Raw genomic sequence first — 13,891 nt, forward strand, 5'->3', positions numbered from 1 at the left:
CTACCCACAGGGGGCATCTGTCAATGACGGTATAGATCGTGAGCTTCGTTCGGTGGTTTATACCTCATTTGATGCGGCGGTATGTTGGGTAAAAAAATATGGTAGGGGGCACTGTTGACAAAAACAGATGTTGAATCATCTTTTCGTTTTTTCCTGTTACACCCTGAGAGTATTCCTTTGCTGGGGAGTTTTTATGGAAGGGAGATACTTTGCAGACAGATGGGTTGTTCTATTTCATGCACATATTTTGAGGCGTTTAGTTTGTTCATGGAATGGGTGGCAAAAGACTCAGCAGGGATCGGTTCGATAATCTATTATTTGGATGATTTTCTATGCATAGGGGCAGCGATTTGTACGACCCTTCTTGGAACGGTTCAGTGTGTGGCACATCATTTTGTGGTGCCATTGACACCTGAGAAGACAGAGGATCCTCCCAAATGTCTTTTTTTATTCTTTTTCACATCATCACCAGGGTTTGGTGTGGATTATGGGCCATTCCTACTTTTATTGGGGCGTGAAGAGGACTGATATCCAGCCTAATGGAAGACAGTTAGGTTTTGCTAGGGGTACGGTAGTTTTAAGGTGGATAGGTATGTGGGGAATGGCATGGTGTAGGGTGTTGCCAGATTTTTACCATTTCATTAGTTTTGCCCACGTTCCAAATATTTTGGTATTGCACGTGGGAGGGAATGATTTGGGTAGGAGGCCTTTTCGGGATCTGTCGTGGGACATTCAGTATGATATAACGTGACTTTCGACGTCCTATCTGGGGTTGATAGTCGTGTGGTCAGAGATTGTGCCGCGTAAGGTGTGGCACAATGCAAGGTCGATGGGAAGTTTGAACAAGCCCGGGTAAAGATAAATCGGGAGGTGTCGAGATTTGTGACTCAGAATAGGGGTGTGGCTGTGTGTCATTTGCAACTGGAATCTAGGCACATTAATTTTTGAAGGCATAACGGTGTGCATTTGAATGATGTGGGAATTGACATGTGGTCATTGATGATCAAAGAGGAGATTGAGAGAGCGGTAGTTTTGTGTGGTGTGGCACAGGCTTGAGGTGGTCAAGTCGTGCTAGCTGTGGCGGATGGGGGGGTCCTTGGAGTTGGGATAAAAGTGGGTTGGGGGGTAAGGTGTGGGGGGATATCCCCCTCCACTCCCCCTCTTCGATTAATGATTATGGTGGGTCTATCGCCTCTTGGCTCTGACAGGGTATAGTCTTTGCAGAAATGGTGGAGTGTTCAGTCTTGTATAGGCTAGTGGATCTCAAAGTCGGGAGGTGGGCACCTGGAGGCATTTGGGAAATTGGGTCTCCTGAGTCAATTGGAGTGCAGATGGAGGCATTTCGAATATTTTTCATTTAAATGGTGAGGCAACAGATTTTTTAGGGCACCAAAGATTTCCCCTCTTTGATGGGGAATGTTAATTATTAATGGTTGGATTGGGTTAATTATATGTTGATTTTTGGAAATTGTTTGTTACAGTAAAATGGCTGCTGTGGACAAATTATCCAAAGAAAGAGGTGTCTGTCATTATTCGGGCATAGACGTTGGAGATCAGTAGTGGTTAAGGTGGAAGGCTACAGCTGGAAACAACTCTGTTATACCCGAGTCATGGTCATTCGCATCAGTTAAAGCAGCTGGTAGCTCCATATGTGACTCCTGCACCTTCCTGCCTTGCAGAATTACCTCCCTGTTCATTAGAGCTAATACTTATCCTGCCTAATGTGCCAGCACTCCCATCACCTGTACTGTGCAACACCGAAAATACTGGGTCATAGAGAAGGCTAGCAGATCTCAGGAATGGGCTATCTGAAGAGGTAATACAACAATCAGCAAAGTTTGGGCACGTGGACACTGTGTCACAGAAGTCTCAATTAAAGGGATATTCTGGGACTTTGTTAACTTTTTCTATTCAACAGGTAATTAATAGGTGAATGGCAGGAACCCGCCGCTCAGATCCCTGGCGCCAATCAGCTGATTCCTTGTGCTGCTGTCGCTGTGGTCAGAGGGGGAAGCAGAAATGCTGATCATAGCACAGCAGTTCAGGTTGGTATTGCAGTGCAGCTCCCATTAAATTTAACCAAGCAAGTGTATAAGCAAGAAGCCGCATCAGCTGACTGAACAGGATTACTGCACACAGGCAGCAAACTCCAATCAGAATAGGAAGCAAGCATCAGTAGAGACTTTACCTAGAAAGCTGGCAAAAAGCTTTCCCTGGAATGGTGCAGATCCTTCACCCATAAAACGTTCACTCCACTATCAGTGCCTATACAAAAAAGTTTGTTTTCTGTTGTAGTATTCCTTTTAAGTACGAACCAATCCCATCCATGTGTGTGCCTTGTCATAAGTATGTATGTTATAAGTGTGTATAAATATTCATGCCTCTTCAGATCTATTCCATTTTTAACCTGACGAAGAGCCCGACAGGTTCGCAAGCTCGATATTACATCATGTATTTTTGTTTGCCATTAAAAGGTATCATATCTACAGGATTACTTGGTTTCTCTTGCTGGGAACAATCACATTTTGCTCTACTGGCTAAGGCTGCATTCCCACGAACGTATATTGGCTCGGTTTTCACGCCCAGCCGATATACGTCCTCCTCATCTGCACGGAGGGGGGGGTGATGGAAGAGCCAGGAGCAGGAACTGAGCTCCAGCCCCCTCTCCGCCCCTCTGCACTATTTGCAATGGGGAGAGGCGGGATGGGGCGGGGCTAATTCTTGAAACCTAGCCCCGCCCGTCCCGCCTCCTTTCATTGCAAATAGTGCAGAGGGGCGGAGAGGAGGCAGAGAGGGGGCGGGAGCTCAGTTCCTGCTCCTGGCTCTTCCATCCTCCCCCCTTCCCCCCTGCAGATGAGGAGGATGTATATCGGCTCGGCGTGAAAACCGATCCGATATACGTTCGTGGGAATGCAGCCTAACACTGTACCAAACCTTTGTTTTCATTGATCCTTCACCCATGACAGCTAGGGCCCAAGTAGCAGCACAATAATTGCTAGCATGTAGTGGCTCCTAGGAGACCGTTCAGAAATGAAGCATAGCGCTAACTGGCCTAGCCTCAGCCACATCGGTCGTAGGCTTGTATATTGCATTGCACTGTCTCCTGGCTTCTTAGCGTCCACCCAGCTTCTTGGACACGGGTTGTTTCTCCCTCTTCCCCTCAGCCAGATATGATCCCCTCCCGAATGAGTCAGGGCTAATATCCATTTCATAATTAAAGCGAAAGTCTCAGCAAAAAGGTGAAGTAATTAAAGGGGCTGTCCCGCGGCAAAATTGTAAATTTTTTCTCTGCCCAGTCCCCCTCCTAAAGCAAACATGATAATCTACCCGTGGAAAGCAATTTTAAAGAGAGTTTCTACTCACCGTTAGATCATTTCATGAAGTTATAAAAATTCTTCTCTCAAGATGGCCGCCGTCATTTCCCAAGGTGCACCGCTGGTCTTCTCCCATGGTGCACTGCGGGTCTTCTCCCATGGTGCACTGTGGATGTTCTTCTGCTGACTGAGCTCCATTGCCGATTCCAGCCACCTCATTAGCTGATCGGCACCATGTGATGGGGCGGAGCTACACGATGATGCTGAGAAGGGGGAGGAGCCAGGACGCAGCTCGTGAGCAAGAAACTTACAGAAGGGGATTCCTCTCTGCGGAAGCGCGACTGTTCCGGCGACCAGAGAAGCAGTTTGCTCGTCGCCATGGAGACGGGGACGCCAGCACCAGGAGGGGGTAAGTGTATAACTTCTGTATGGCCAATATTTAATGCATGATGTATATTACAAAGTGCATTAATATGGCCATACAGAAGTGCATAACCCCACTTGCTACCGCGAGACAACCCCTTTAAGTTAATTCAATCATCCAGTTCTAACTGTGAGTAGCACTGAATCTATTTAGCTGCAGTGTAAGCATCTTGTTCTTTATCGGTAACGTGCCATTATTACACTATGGATAGATATCCCCCATTGTTCCCTTCTCACCTTCATGTCTTATAGTCATCTCTCTGCTCCCAGGATCATCCATGGACTCATGAATCCACTTCACAATTACCTTGACGTTCGGGTTCTTCAGATCCTTCTCAGGAATCCTACAATCACTGGTAACGCCGTACGATTTATCCATATTAGTAGTAAATCTTTCTGTTGATGGACAGCGCTGTGTCTCTTGTTCTGATACACAATCCCACATAATCTGGATATCCCGGGGATAGAACCGCTCTAGAACCACAGAACATTTCATCTCCTCTTTGTCCAAAGTTACTCTAATAGGTTTTCTGCTCTTTGGTTTACCTAGAAAATAATGGAGATTCCAGAAAACAAAATACACATGAAGTGAGCGACCGCCCTAGACGCCATGTTGTCTTATGGCTACATTCACACGAAAGTATATCGACTTGCTTTTCACGCCGAGCCGATATACGTCGTCCTCATCTGCAGGGGGGGGGGGGATGAAAGAGCCAGGAGCAGGAACTGAGCTCCCGCCCCCTCTCTGCCTCCCCTCCGCCCCTCTGCACTATTTGCAATGAAAGGAGGCGGGACGGGGGCTGGGCCAAGTCACGAGAATTAGCCCCGCCCCCATCCCGCCTCTCCCCATTGCAAATAGTGCAGAGGGGCGGAGAGGAGGCAAAGAGGGGGCGGGAGCTCAGTTCCCGCTCCTGGCTCTTCCATCCTCCCCCCCTCCCTGCAGAGAGGGACGACGTATATCGGCTCGGCGTAAAAACCGAGCCGATATACGTTCGTGTGAATGCAGCCCACGTTTGTAGGTTAACCCCTAACACTCACATTACCACATTCACTGAAAAAGCCAAAAATACCTGAAGGTCTGCAAAGCAGACACGGTCGCCATAGGCACGATCGCCATAAGGCAGGCACAATCGCCACCGGCACAATCGCCGTAGGGCAGGCGCAATGGCCTTAAGCCCTGAGGATATGTAGTCAGCCAGACAATAATGTGGAGGAGCAACTTGTTCCTGGCAAGCTAATATGCAGTCACCCACTCAACCCAGCCCAGATTGGGGAGGAGTGACTGCATATACTAAAAGCCTGCACATGTGAACGATACCAAAGATGTCAGCCATAGATGGGTGGTGACCCACCATACAGGATATCAACCCTGGCTGATATGACAGCGGGTTGCCCTGTATCTCTAAGGTGGGCCACACTGGCTGACATCTTGGGCTCCCCCACCAACTAGCAAACTACATACAAAAGTACTAATGCATACTAATAAAATGCGGGTGTTAGTACTGCATTTTGGCCAAAACGCATAGGCTGACGGACCGCGTCGAGGTCACACCGCTTCCGTCAGTACCTACGCTAACTCACGATAAATTACATAAAATCACAGAGGTGAGGAAAAAGAAAAAACAAACACATTCACTGAAAAAGCCAAAAATACCTGAAGGTCTGCAAAGCAGACACGGTCGCCATAGGCACGATCGCCATAAGGCAGGCACAATCGCCACCGGCACAATCGCCGTAGGGCAGGCGCAATGGCCTTAAGCCCTGAGGATATGTAGTCAACCAGCCTACGGCGATTGTGCCGGTGGCGATTGTGCCTGCCTTATGGCGATCGTGCCTATGGCGACCGTGTCTGCTTTGCAGACCTTCAGGTATTTTTGGCTTTTTCAGTGAATGTGTTTGTTTTTTCTTTTTCCTCACCTCTGTGATTTTATGTAATTTATCGTGAGTTAGCGTAGGTACTGACGGAAGCGGTGTGACCTCGACGCGGTCCGTCAGCCTATGCGTTTTGGCCAAAATGCAGTACTAACACCCGCATTTTATTAGTATGCATTAGTATCTTTGTATGTAGTTTGCTAGTTGGTGGGGGAGCCCAAGATGTCAGCCAGTGTGGCCCACCTTAGAGATACAGGGCAACCCGCTGTCATATCAGCCAGGGTTGATATCCTGTATGGTGGGTCACCACCCATCTATGGCTGACATCTTTGGTATCGTTCACATGTGCAGGCTATCATATGCAGTCGCTCCTCCCCAATCTGGGCTGGGTTGAGTGGGTGACTGCATATTAGCTTGCCAGGAACAAGTTGCTCCTCCACATTATTGTCTGGCTGACTACATATCCTCAGGGCTTAAGGCCATTGCGCCTGCCCTACGGCGATTGTGCCGGTGGCGATTGTGCCTGCCTTATGGCGATCGTGCCTATGGCGACCGTGTCTGCTTTGCAGACCTTCAGGTATTTTTGGCTTTTTCAGTGAATGTGTTTGTGTTTTCTTTTTCCTCACCTCTGTGATTTTTCTAACACTCACATTAAGCGTATATTCACACAACAGAAATGCTGCGGATTTTCAACTGCAGAAAACTCTATGGAAAAATCCTGCAGGATTTTGGCAAAAGAAACAGAGTCAAAATCCGCACAATTGGCACCACTTCCGCATCACCTGACCAGCAGCGCTGCGCCAACCAGAGGCCATGTGCCGGGTGAAGGGGTGCACTGACAGCACAAATAATTGCATAGTGAAGGAGAGCACTGTGGCAGATTTAGTCCGGTCTCACGTGACTGGATTTGAGTTGTGGATTCTGCGTGTATATAATCTGCGGTAATCCTCTGTTCAATCAAATACATTGAATTACACATTTCCTGCAGAAGCAGAAATCGCCCTAAACTGCTGGGGAAGGTTAAACATTCTGTGCGGATTCATGTCATAATCAGGGCCAGCCTCAGGTAGGACACCTGTGTGGCGACTCCAATAAATGACACCTCACAAATTTACACATACCAAGCGCAGGCCTTTGTGGGGAGAGAGCGGGGAATAAGGTGGTTGTCAATGGTGGCTCTGCTGTCCCTTCCCAGAATTTCCGGGCGTGGCCCGGCCTGGCTGCGCACAGTGGCAAGCGTAATCACAGTGGTAGCAAATGCTGTAATTTGAATGTTCTCGTGACGCCAGTACCTTTTCCATGGAGCGTTCTGGTAATCCTCTGTTCAATCAAATGCATTGAATTACGCAGTTCCTCTCACATTAGCATGTTGGAATTGTATATTCTGTGAGTGGAAAATAAACGCAGCATGTTCTATTGTACCATATATACACATGCCATAGAGCCCATTGTTCTGTATGATCATGGATATACGTGCAATTACATTGCGTATGGGCTGCAGGTAATATAAACAAAACATAGAGGTGCAGTACAATTCAGCCACCATATGTGGTCTAACGTGGTGTAGTAGTGGAGCTTACATCTGTAATCCGTTACGGGTCTCCACAATTGGATTCCGCTTACAGCTGTGTGAGCCCGCCCTTAGAGCCACAATCCGCACTGATGGTTTCTTTTGCAGAAATGCTGCGGATTTTTACTGTGAAATTTTCCCCTATGGCAAATCTGCCGCATTTCTGCTACATGTTAACACACCCTAAAACCCATTCAAAAATCTCACTGTTTTATTGTAGATCTTGAATTCATGTCTCAGTCGCCTTAAGTACAGTTCTACCACTTAAGCAGGTGGTACACGAACGGATTTGCATTGCGGAATCCGAGGTCGGTATCTGCACCGAGGATTTGCAGCAAATATTGTTCACAACATGCTATGCAAAATTCTTTTTCCTACACATGCGCAGAAATGAATTGCGATTTCCGTGAGCGGAGGAAAAATTGCAGAATGTTCCATTTTCATGTCAGCTCCACACAGATGGCTTCCAATGAAGTCAATGGAGGCCCCCCGACCCGCAACCCATCCGCAATTGATATTGATAGGTCGCGGGTGCCCGTGTCATCTACTAGCGACGGCGTGGGAAAAAAAAGAGATTTAAAAACAGAACCCTGTACTGTATGTGACCAATGGCGAGCCGCCGAGGCCATTGGCTATACAGAAGACACAAGGTATGCGCGGTTGCAGCTGGCCTTAGTGACATGACTAATTTTAGACTTTAGACAGTAAATCGTATCCTTTTTGTTTTCAGCGGTCATAAATTTCTATTTTTTCGGCAGTGTAGCTATAGGACAGCTTGTAGTTTGCAGGACAAGTTCTAATTTTTATGGGAACTGATTTCGGGGAGATTTGTTTTTTGCTGGAGGCAATGGAAAAAAAACAAAAAACTATTTGACCCTTGTTTTATGGAATTTCTTTTTATAGCTTTCAAAGTGTGGTATAAGTTTTCTGTCACCTTCATTCTACGGGCCATTAATAATTATACCAGATTTAGGGCGAGCACCCACTGGCGTTTTTTTACCTGCGTTTTGCGTTTTGCGTTTTTCCTGCACAGGCATAGAGATAAAGTGTGCTCGTGTCCACTGGCGTTTTTAAAATCGCCCCGCCCCGCAAAATCGCATCGCAGCTGTCCTTACACTCTGGCTCCTTTTTTTAATCTAACTTCTCCCATGGTTTTCAATGCTCCCGGAAAAAACGCAACGCAATTCGCACGCGCCGCGTGGCGTTTTTGAAGACAACAGTAATGAAGACTGTGGAAGGGCGGGCATTCTTCACAGGTGCTGTAGGGTGTGTTGGTATAGAACGCTATGCAACGTTTTAGGATGAGACATTCTCCGCGTTTTGCGTTAAAAAAACGCAGCGAAAAACGCGTGAAAAACGCAAACGCGTAGATGCGAAAACGCTCGTTTTTCACGCACTACCAACGCAAACGCCAGTGGGTGCTCGCCCTTATAGAGTTTCATTATGTTTTACCACTTTTGCACAAAGTAAACACACACAAAGACTTTGTGGGTCGTCACATTCCAGGAGCAGAACATTTTGATTTTTCAGTCGGTAGGGCAGTATCAGGCCTGTTTTTTGTAGATCAACTTGTAGTTTTTATTGGTACCATTTTGAGGTGGGGTGTGAAGGGTAAAAAGGTTTAATTTATTTTTCCTGTAAAAACGTTTAGATGCCACAGTCAGCAATAAATGCAGCATCTGTGGGGTTAAATGGGGTAGAGGAGTGATTAGATGGGCAAGTCCTCGTCATTTCACTTCTTTTCTGGGAAAAAAAACCATATCCGACTATCAGAGAGCAAATATGCTCTCCAAATGAAGGGAGGTGAAAACATGAACCAACAGGGGAATATACAGGAGAATGCCATATCTTCAGTGCTGCCTGCTCATCCCCCATCTGCCTCCCTCTTTTCTCTGCACACACTGACTGAATAGTGACAGCTGTAGATTCAGTGCTCCTCACTGCACTTCCAGTTGTGTAAGAGAAGAATTTTACCTTTAAAATGACACTAAAAACATGTTGATAGAACCGGAGCTACATGTGTTTAAATTGGAAGGGGCTCTGCTAATTCATAACTGTAATCTTCTTGTCCTGAAGAAGCAGTAATCACCCTAAACTGCTGGGGGGCTGTTAAACATTCTGTGCGGATTAATGTCATAATCAGGGCTGGCCTCAGGTAGGATGGTCTATTGATGGTCTCTCCACATAGACCTCTTGAGTACTGACAAGTGATGCATTCTGGGAGACTGCACAAGTCGTCAGACCCCAAGGGCCCTTTTCACGGGATGACTGTTGGGTGCAGATTCACCCAACAGGTCGTTCCAGTGATAATCGCTTCTGTGCTTTTACAGTGATCATCACTAAGTCAATGGAGGCGGAGTGGGCCAGGGATCGTGGAATGATATATCACACGAGCCCATTCGCAATTGAAAACCCTGAGCTAAATTCAATATCGCTGAGTTCTAAATGCCTGCCGAAAACATCTTCTCCACCAAAAAATGCAGCCTCCCTCCCAATTCATATTTTCACACATTAGAAGTTGATTTTCTCATTACTACACCAGTTAAATGGGCGTGTTCAGACTTTTGCTTCATCCTTTATTTCTTTATAGTGATTTGAGCTCTCTCCTCATATACAAAGCTCAAAATCCTTGGCATTGGCCTAAGGGATCAAATAACATTCTGTCTACGTTGATTACAGTGAGATCCTAGTTGTGACTGCCTGGACTACATAAAACAGTCTGCAGGAAGCGCCCCCGAGTGGTGGCTGCAGGAAGACAGCATTTTAGCAATTAAATCTCTCCACAGAATGTCAGACCCAAAAAGATTTTTCAAAGTTGACTTTAAGGCTCCCACTCACCCTGCACACGTAAGGGTCTGGTGCTTCTCTCTAATGGTCCCTCCAGGCTGGGATGGTCCACTCTGCAGATGACTTCTGATTCCCCATCTTTTAGTGTGGGGGTGAGCTGCAGACTGGCCGTGCAGGAGTACGTGGAGTCAGGCTGTCTCTGGGACTCGGTGACCGACTTCTTATACTTATCATGTACAGGAACAGATTCCAGAGCTCCCTTGTCCTTCTTATACCAGCTCACAGTCACCGCATCCGGGTAATATCCGGAGATGTTGTACTGGAGGGTGTTTGGTTGTCCCATCAGTACATGAGGTACGGGAACTTCCTGGATGACAGGACGCCATGGAAAACCTTCAGAAATAAAGTGATCAGGTAAAACCATGTATTTATACCACATAGAGACATGGATGTGCAGATATGTCATATCTTACAGGGTGGGGCAGACATCAAATACTACCACAGGAATAATTCTATGGTTGGCTGATTCTGCCCAAACTGGCAAGTCTAACTGATCTACATCTAATGTGTATGACCAGCTGAGGCGTTCTGTACATGGCTGTGTTACTGCTTCATGTTGTTAGGACGGCAAAAGGGCTTTTCAGTCGGATGCTGAATGTACTTCTTTCCTAGAAGCAAAGGCTTGGAGGAGACAGAAGGGTCTGGGGGGCTACTGTTTGTCTGTCCTCACTTCCCCCACTAACAGAGATAAATGACAGAATTACATGACACATGGGCTTGTGGACTACATCATGTGATAAACAGCTGTCTGCCATGTAACTATACGGAGGGTAAAGTATCTTACTGTTATCTGCATCTCTCCAGGACAGGACTCTCCTCTCTTCTTCCTTCATAGTTTTGTGCCTCCAGGTCACAGTCAGTTTAAAGTTGGGATCCTTAAGGAGACTTCCCTGGACGGGGCACCGGCTGCAGACATTATATGTGTGATCGGTATTTTCTTGAAGCTCTTCTTTGGATTTCAGTGGATTTTGCTCTGTTGTCCATCTGACAGTAATGTGCTTTGGATAAAAGTTCTGTAGAGTCAGAGAGCAGATGACATCCCCGGAGTCAGTCAGAGAGGCTTCTACAGGACCCGACACGTGTGGTTTAGCTGGAAGAGAACAGATATGTAAGAGTCTGTACCATTATGAATAAGAGGCAGCCGTTCATTACTGGCCAGTGCAAGTAACTGAAGATGATAACGGTATTACAGAGGAGAATATTCACAAGATCAGACAAGAATGGCTACTCACAATAATGATGGCTTCATCTACTGATCTTCAGATACATCAAGTCTAGGGAGCCATCACATAAGCGCTAGCAGATCCATATTGAAGGTAACAATTATTGGTGCGGCCACCAGGAAGTCTTGGTGGAGTCAAGAGTGACAGGGGGTGACGCCCCCTGCAGCTGATTGGCTGCATAGGCGCTCGCCCTGCAGGTCCTGTAAGCCCATAAAACATTATTGAGGAAGCCATACAGCATTAGCCGCAGCTGCTAGCCTGTTCCCCGCTTGCAGCCCTGAAGGAGAAACCCTACAGACTGCTGAAGCGGCAGGGACATGAAAGCGCCCTTCCCCTTAATGTCTGACGTACATTGAGGTTGTCAGGCAGCTCTGAGGCGCCTGACCGCTAACCACTGAGGCGGCCGTCCGCTAACACCTGTGAGCACGGAGGCAGCGTCACAGACAGAGGCTCCACATCTTACGGCAGCGGCCCACCGGTGATCACAGAGAACACAGCCACCGACAGCAAGCGACCTCACTGCACACAGCCACCGGCCGTGACCTAGCTTCAAGATAGTACCGGGGGACGGCTGCTGCACTCACACAGATGGGAGCCTCCAGATGCGCCACCCAACTTCCACAGAGCCACCGGCCGTCAGCAACCGCAGATGACTGAGGCAGCGGCCGGAAAGGCGCGTGCAGATGCAAGGGGGAACGGCAGCTGCGGACACATTGAGGGCTGCATCGTCTGCATTCCTTTGTTTTTTAAGGCCCCAGAAGCCTTAGGCCTCATGTCCACGGGGAAAATCGGGCCCGCTACGGGTTCTACATGTAGAATCCGTAGCGGGTCCCTCCTGCCCCGCGGACATGAGCGCTGAAAAGAAGAATAAATGAGAATAAACTCACCTCCCATCCGCTCCGTTTCTTCTCTGCGTCGCGGCCGGATCTTCTTTCTTCGGCCAGCGGATGAATTCGTCACGCATGCGCCGGGCACATCCGCCGAGCCGAAGCAAGGGAGATGCGGCCGTAAGGAAGAGAAGACCTTCCCGGCCCGCTGCGGGTGAGTAAATGCTTTTAAATTCCTATTTTAGGTCTCCCGCGGATCCGGACGGCTTCCATAGGCTTCAATAGAAGCCCGCGGGAGCCGTCCCCGCGGGAGACCCGCATGAAAATGGAGCATGGTCCAGATTTTTTCATGCTCCATTTTTTTTTTAAATCACTTTTATTGACGATCCGCGGGTATTTATCTACCCGCGGGTGGTCAATGCATCCCTATGGGGTGCGGATCCGCGCGCGGGAGAAGAGTTAAAATCCGCTGCGGATTTTAATTCTTATTTTCCCCGTGGACATGAGGCCTTAGGGTGAGGGTTACTCTGGTTCTTTAACTTTTACAGCTACTCATTTTAGCTAGGAGGACTTTAGTGTCTTCACCTTATCGAGAGCTAGGGGTGTGAGAAGGGCGTTCCCCCTGTCAAACACCTAGCTTCCGATGGCGTCAGGATACACTAATACCTATTGGTGCTTTTAGACGAGATGATGCAATGTAAGGGAGTTGTTGCAAAGGAGTGTAGTGCTAGGAGTTATGGAAGCTGCAAGGCAGTCGGGGTCTAGGCAGGAGATGCCAGAGAGAGAAAGAGCAGCTTCAGTGAGAGAGGAGAGAATCTGGAATATCCGACAGTGAGACTGCCAGGTCAGTCAGTGTGTTGTGGAGAATGGAGGAGGCCGAGCGATTTGCCTGCTGCTTGGCCTGGGCCTGTTTTTCCCAGGAGTTCTCTATACCGCTGCTGTCTGTTAGGAAAGAAACCACTTAACAGCAAGAAAAGAGAGAACGTCAGTGTGAGTGTGTTGCTGGTGAAGAAAGTGATTACCAGGAGCGGAAGAAGCTGCAGATAACACTTGGTCTGTGGATTGTTCATTACCCCGTGAGCTTCACTGTGAGGTTTACTTTTTGTACACTGTGATTTACCGCAACTGTATGGAATGTTTTCTAAGAAGTTAAGTAAATGGGCAAAACCAACCGTTCCTGATTTTGTTCCAAAACTATTCTTCTGCTGTTGGACTATTTTATTCATCCCAGAGATCCATTCCAGGAGAAGGAACGGTGGCGTCACGAGTGACAATTGGACTTAAAGTATCACCGGGTTACTATTTGAAAAGGTTCCCCAGCTGGTTGCGAGGTAGCGTCCCTTAGTTTCTCTATGAGAGGGAGACGGTAGAGTCCAAGTCTTAACCCTTTCCAATCCACTGTCTGACGTCTGAAGACATTATGATTTAAGGCTGTACAGCTCCGATGTTGGAAAACGTCCATCTGGGTTCTCTTACTGTATATTGCTAGACTCTCTGCTGTTGGAGCCTATCCAACGTGTCACCTCATGCAGTACTGGCTTTAGCCAGCAGATAGTGCCGTTGTATAACGGCAGAAAAAGAGTAAGCCCCCTAGGAAAACTAGGATACAAATTGGATTGGAAAGGGTTAACATCTCTAGCCCGCTGTCTACCTGGCTGAGGGCCCGCTTCTCGGACACGGCAAGAGCAGCAGTTGAACATATGTGCTGATATTCCATTTCAATAGGACTGCCTGATATACCTGAGTGCTTTAACTCTGTTAACTCCGGCGGTCACACTGCAATGAATGGAGTGGCAGTGCAAATTGGCAACTGCA

The 13,891-nt window shown here is 47.6% G+C and overlaps 1 protein-coding gene across 1 annotated transcript in view; it reads right to left on the reverse strand.

Moving 5' to 3' along the window:
- The window catches only part of LOC136577987 (uncharacterized), a 34,722-nt gene that overhangs the window by 17,843 nt on the left and 2,988 nt on the right, over positions 1 to 13,891 (reverse strand). Inside the window, exons 2-4 of the mRNA XM_066577897.1 lie at positions 10,811 to 11,116; positions 10,018 to 10,359; positions 3,975 to 4,283 (exon numbers count right to left, since the gene is read on the reverse strand). Coding sequence (XP_066433994.1) covers positions 3,975 to 4,283; positions 10,018 to 10,359; positions 10,811 to 11,116 — 957 coding nt within the window. The remainder of the gene's footprint in view (positions 1 to 3,974; positions 4,284 to 10,017; positions 10,360 to 10,810; positions 11,117 to 13,891) is intronic.

The sequence above is a fragment of the Eleutherodactylus coqui genome, chromosome 8 (assembly GCF_035609145.1).
Source record: "Eleutherodactylus coqui strain aEleCoq1 chromosome 8, aEleCoq1.hap1, whole genome shotgun sequence".
Lineage (NCBI taxonomy): Eukaryota > Metazoa > Chordata > Amphibia > Anura > Eleutherodactylidae > Eleutherodactylus > Eleutherodactylus coqui.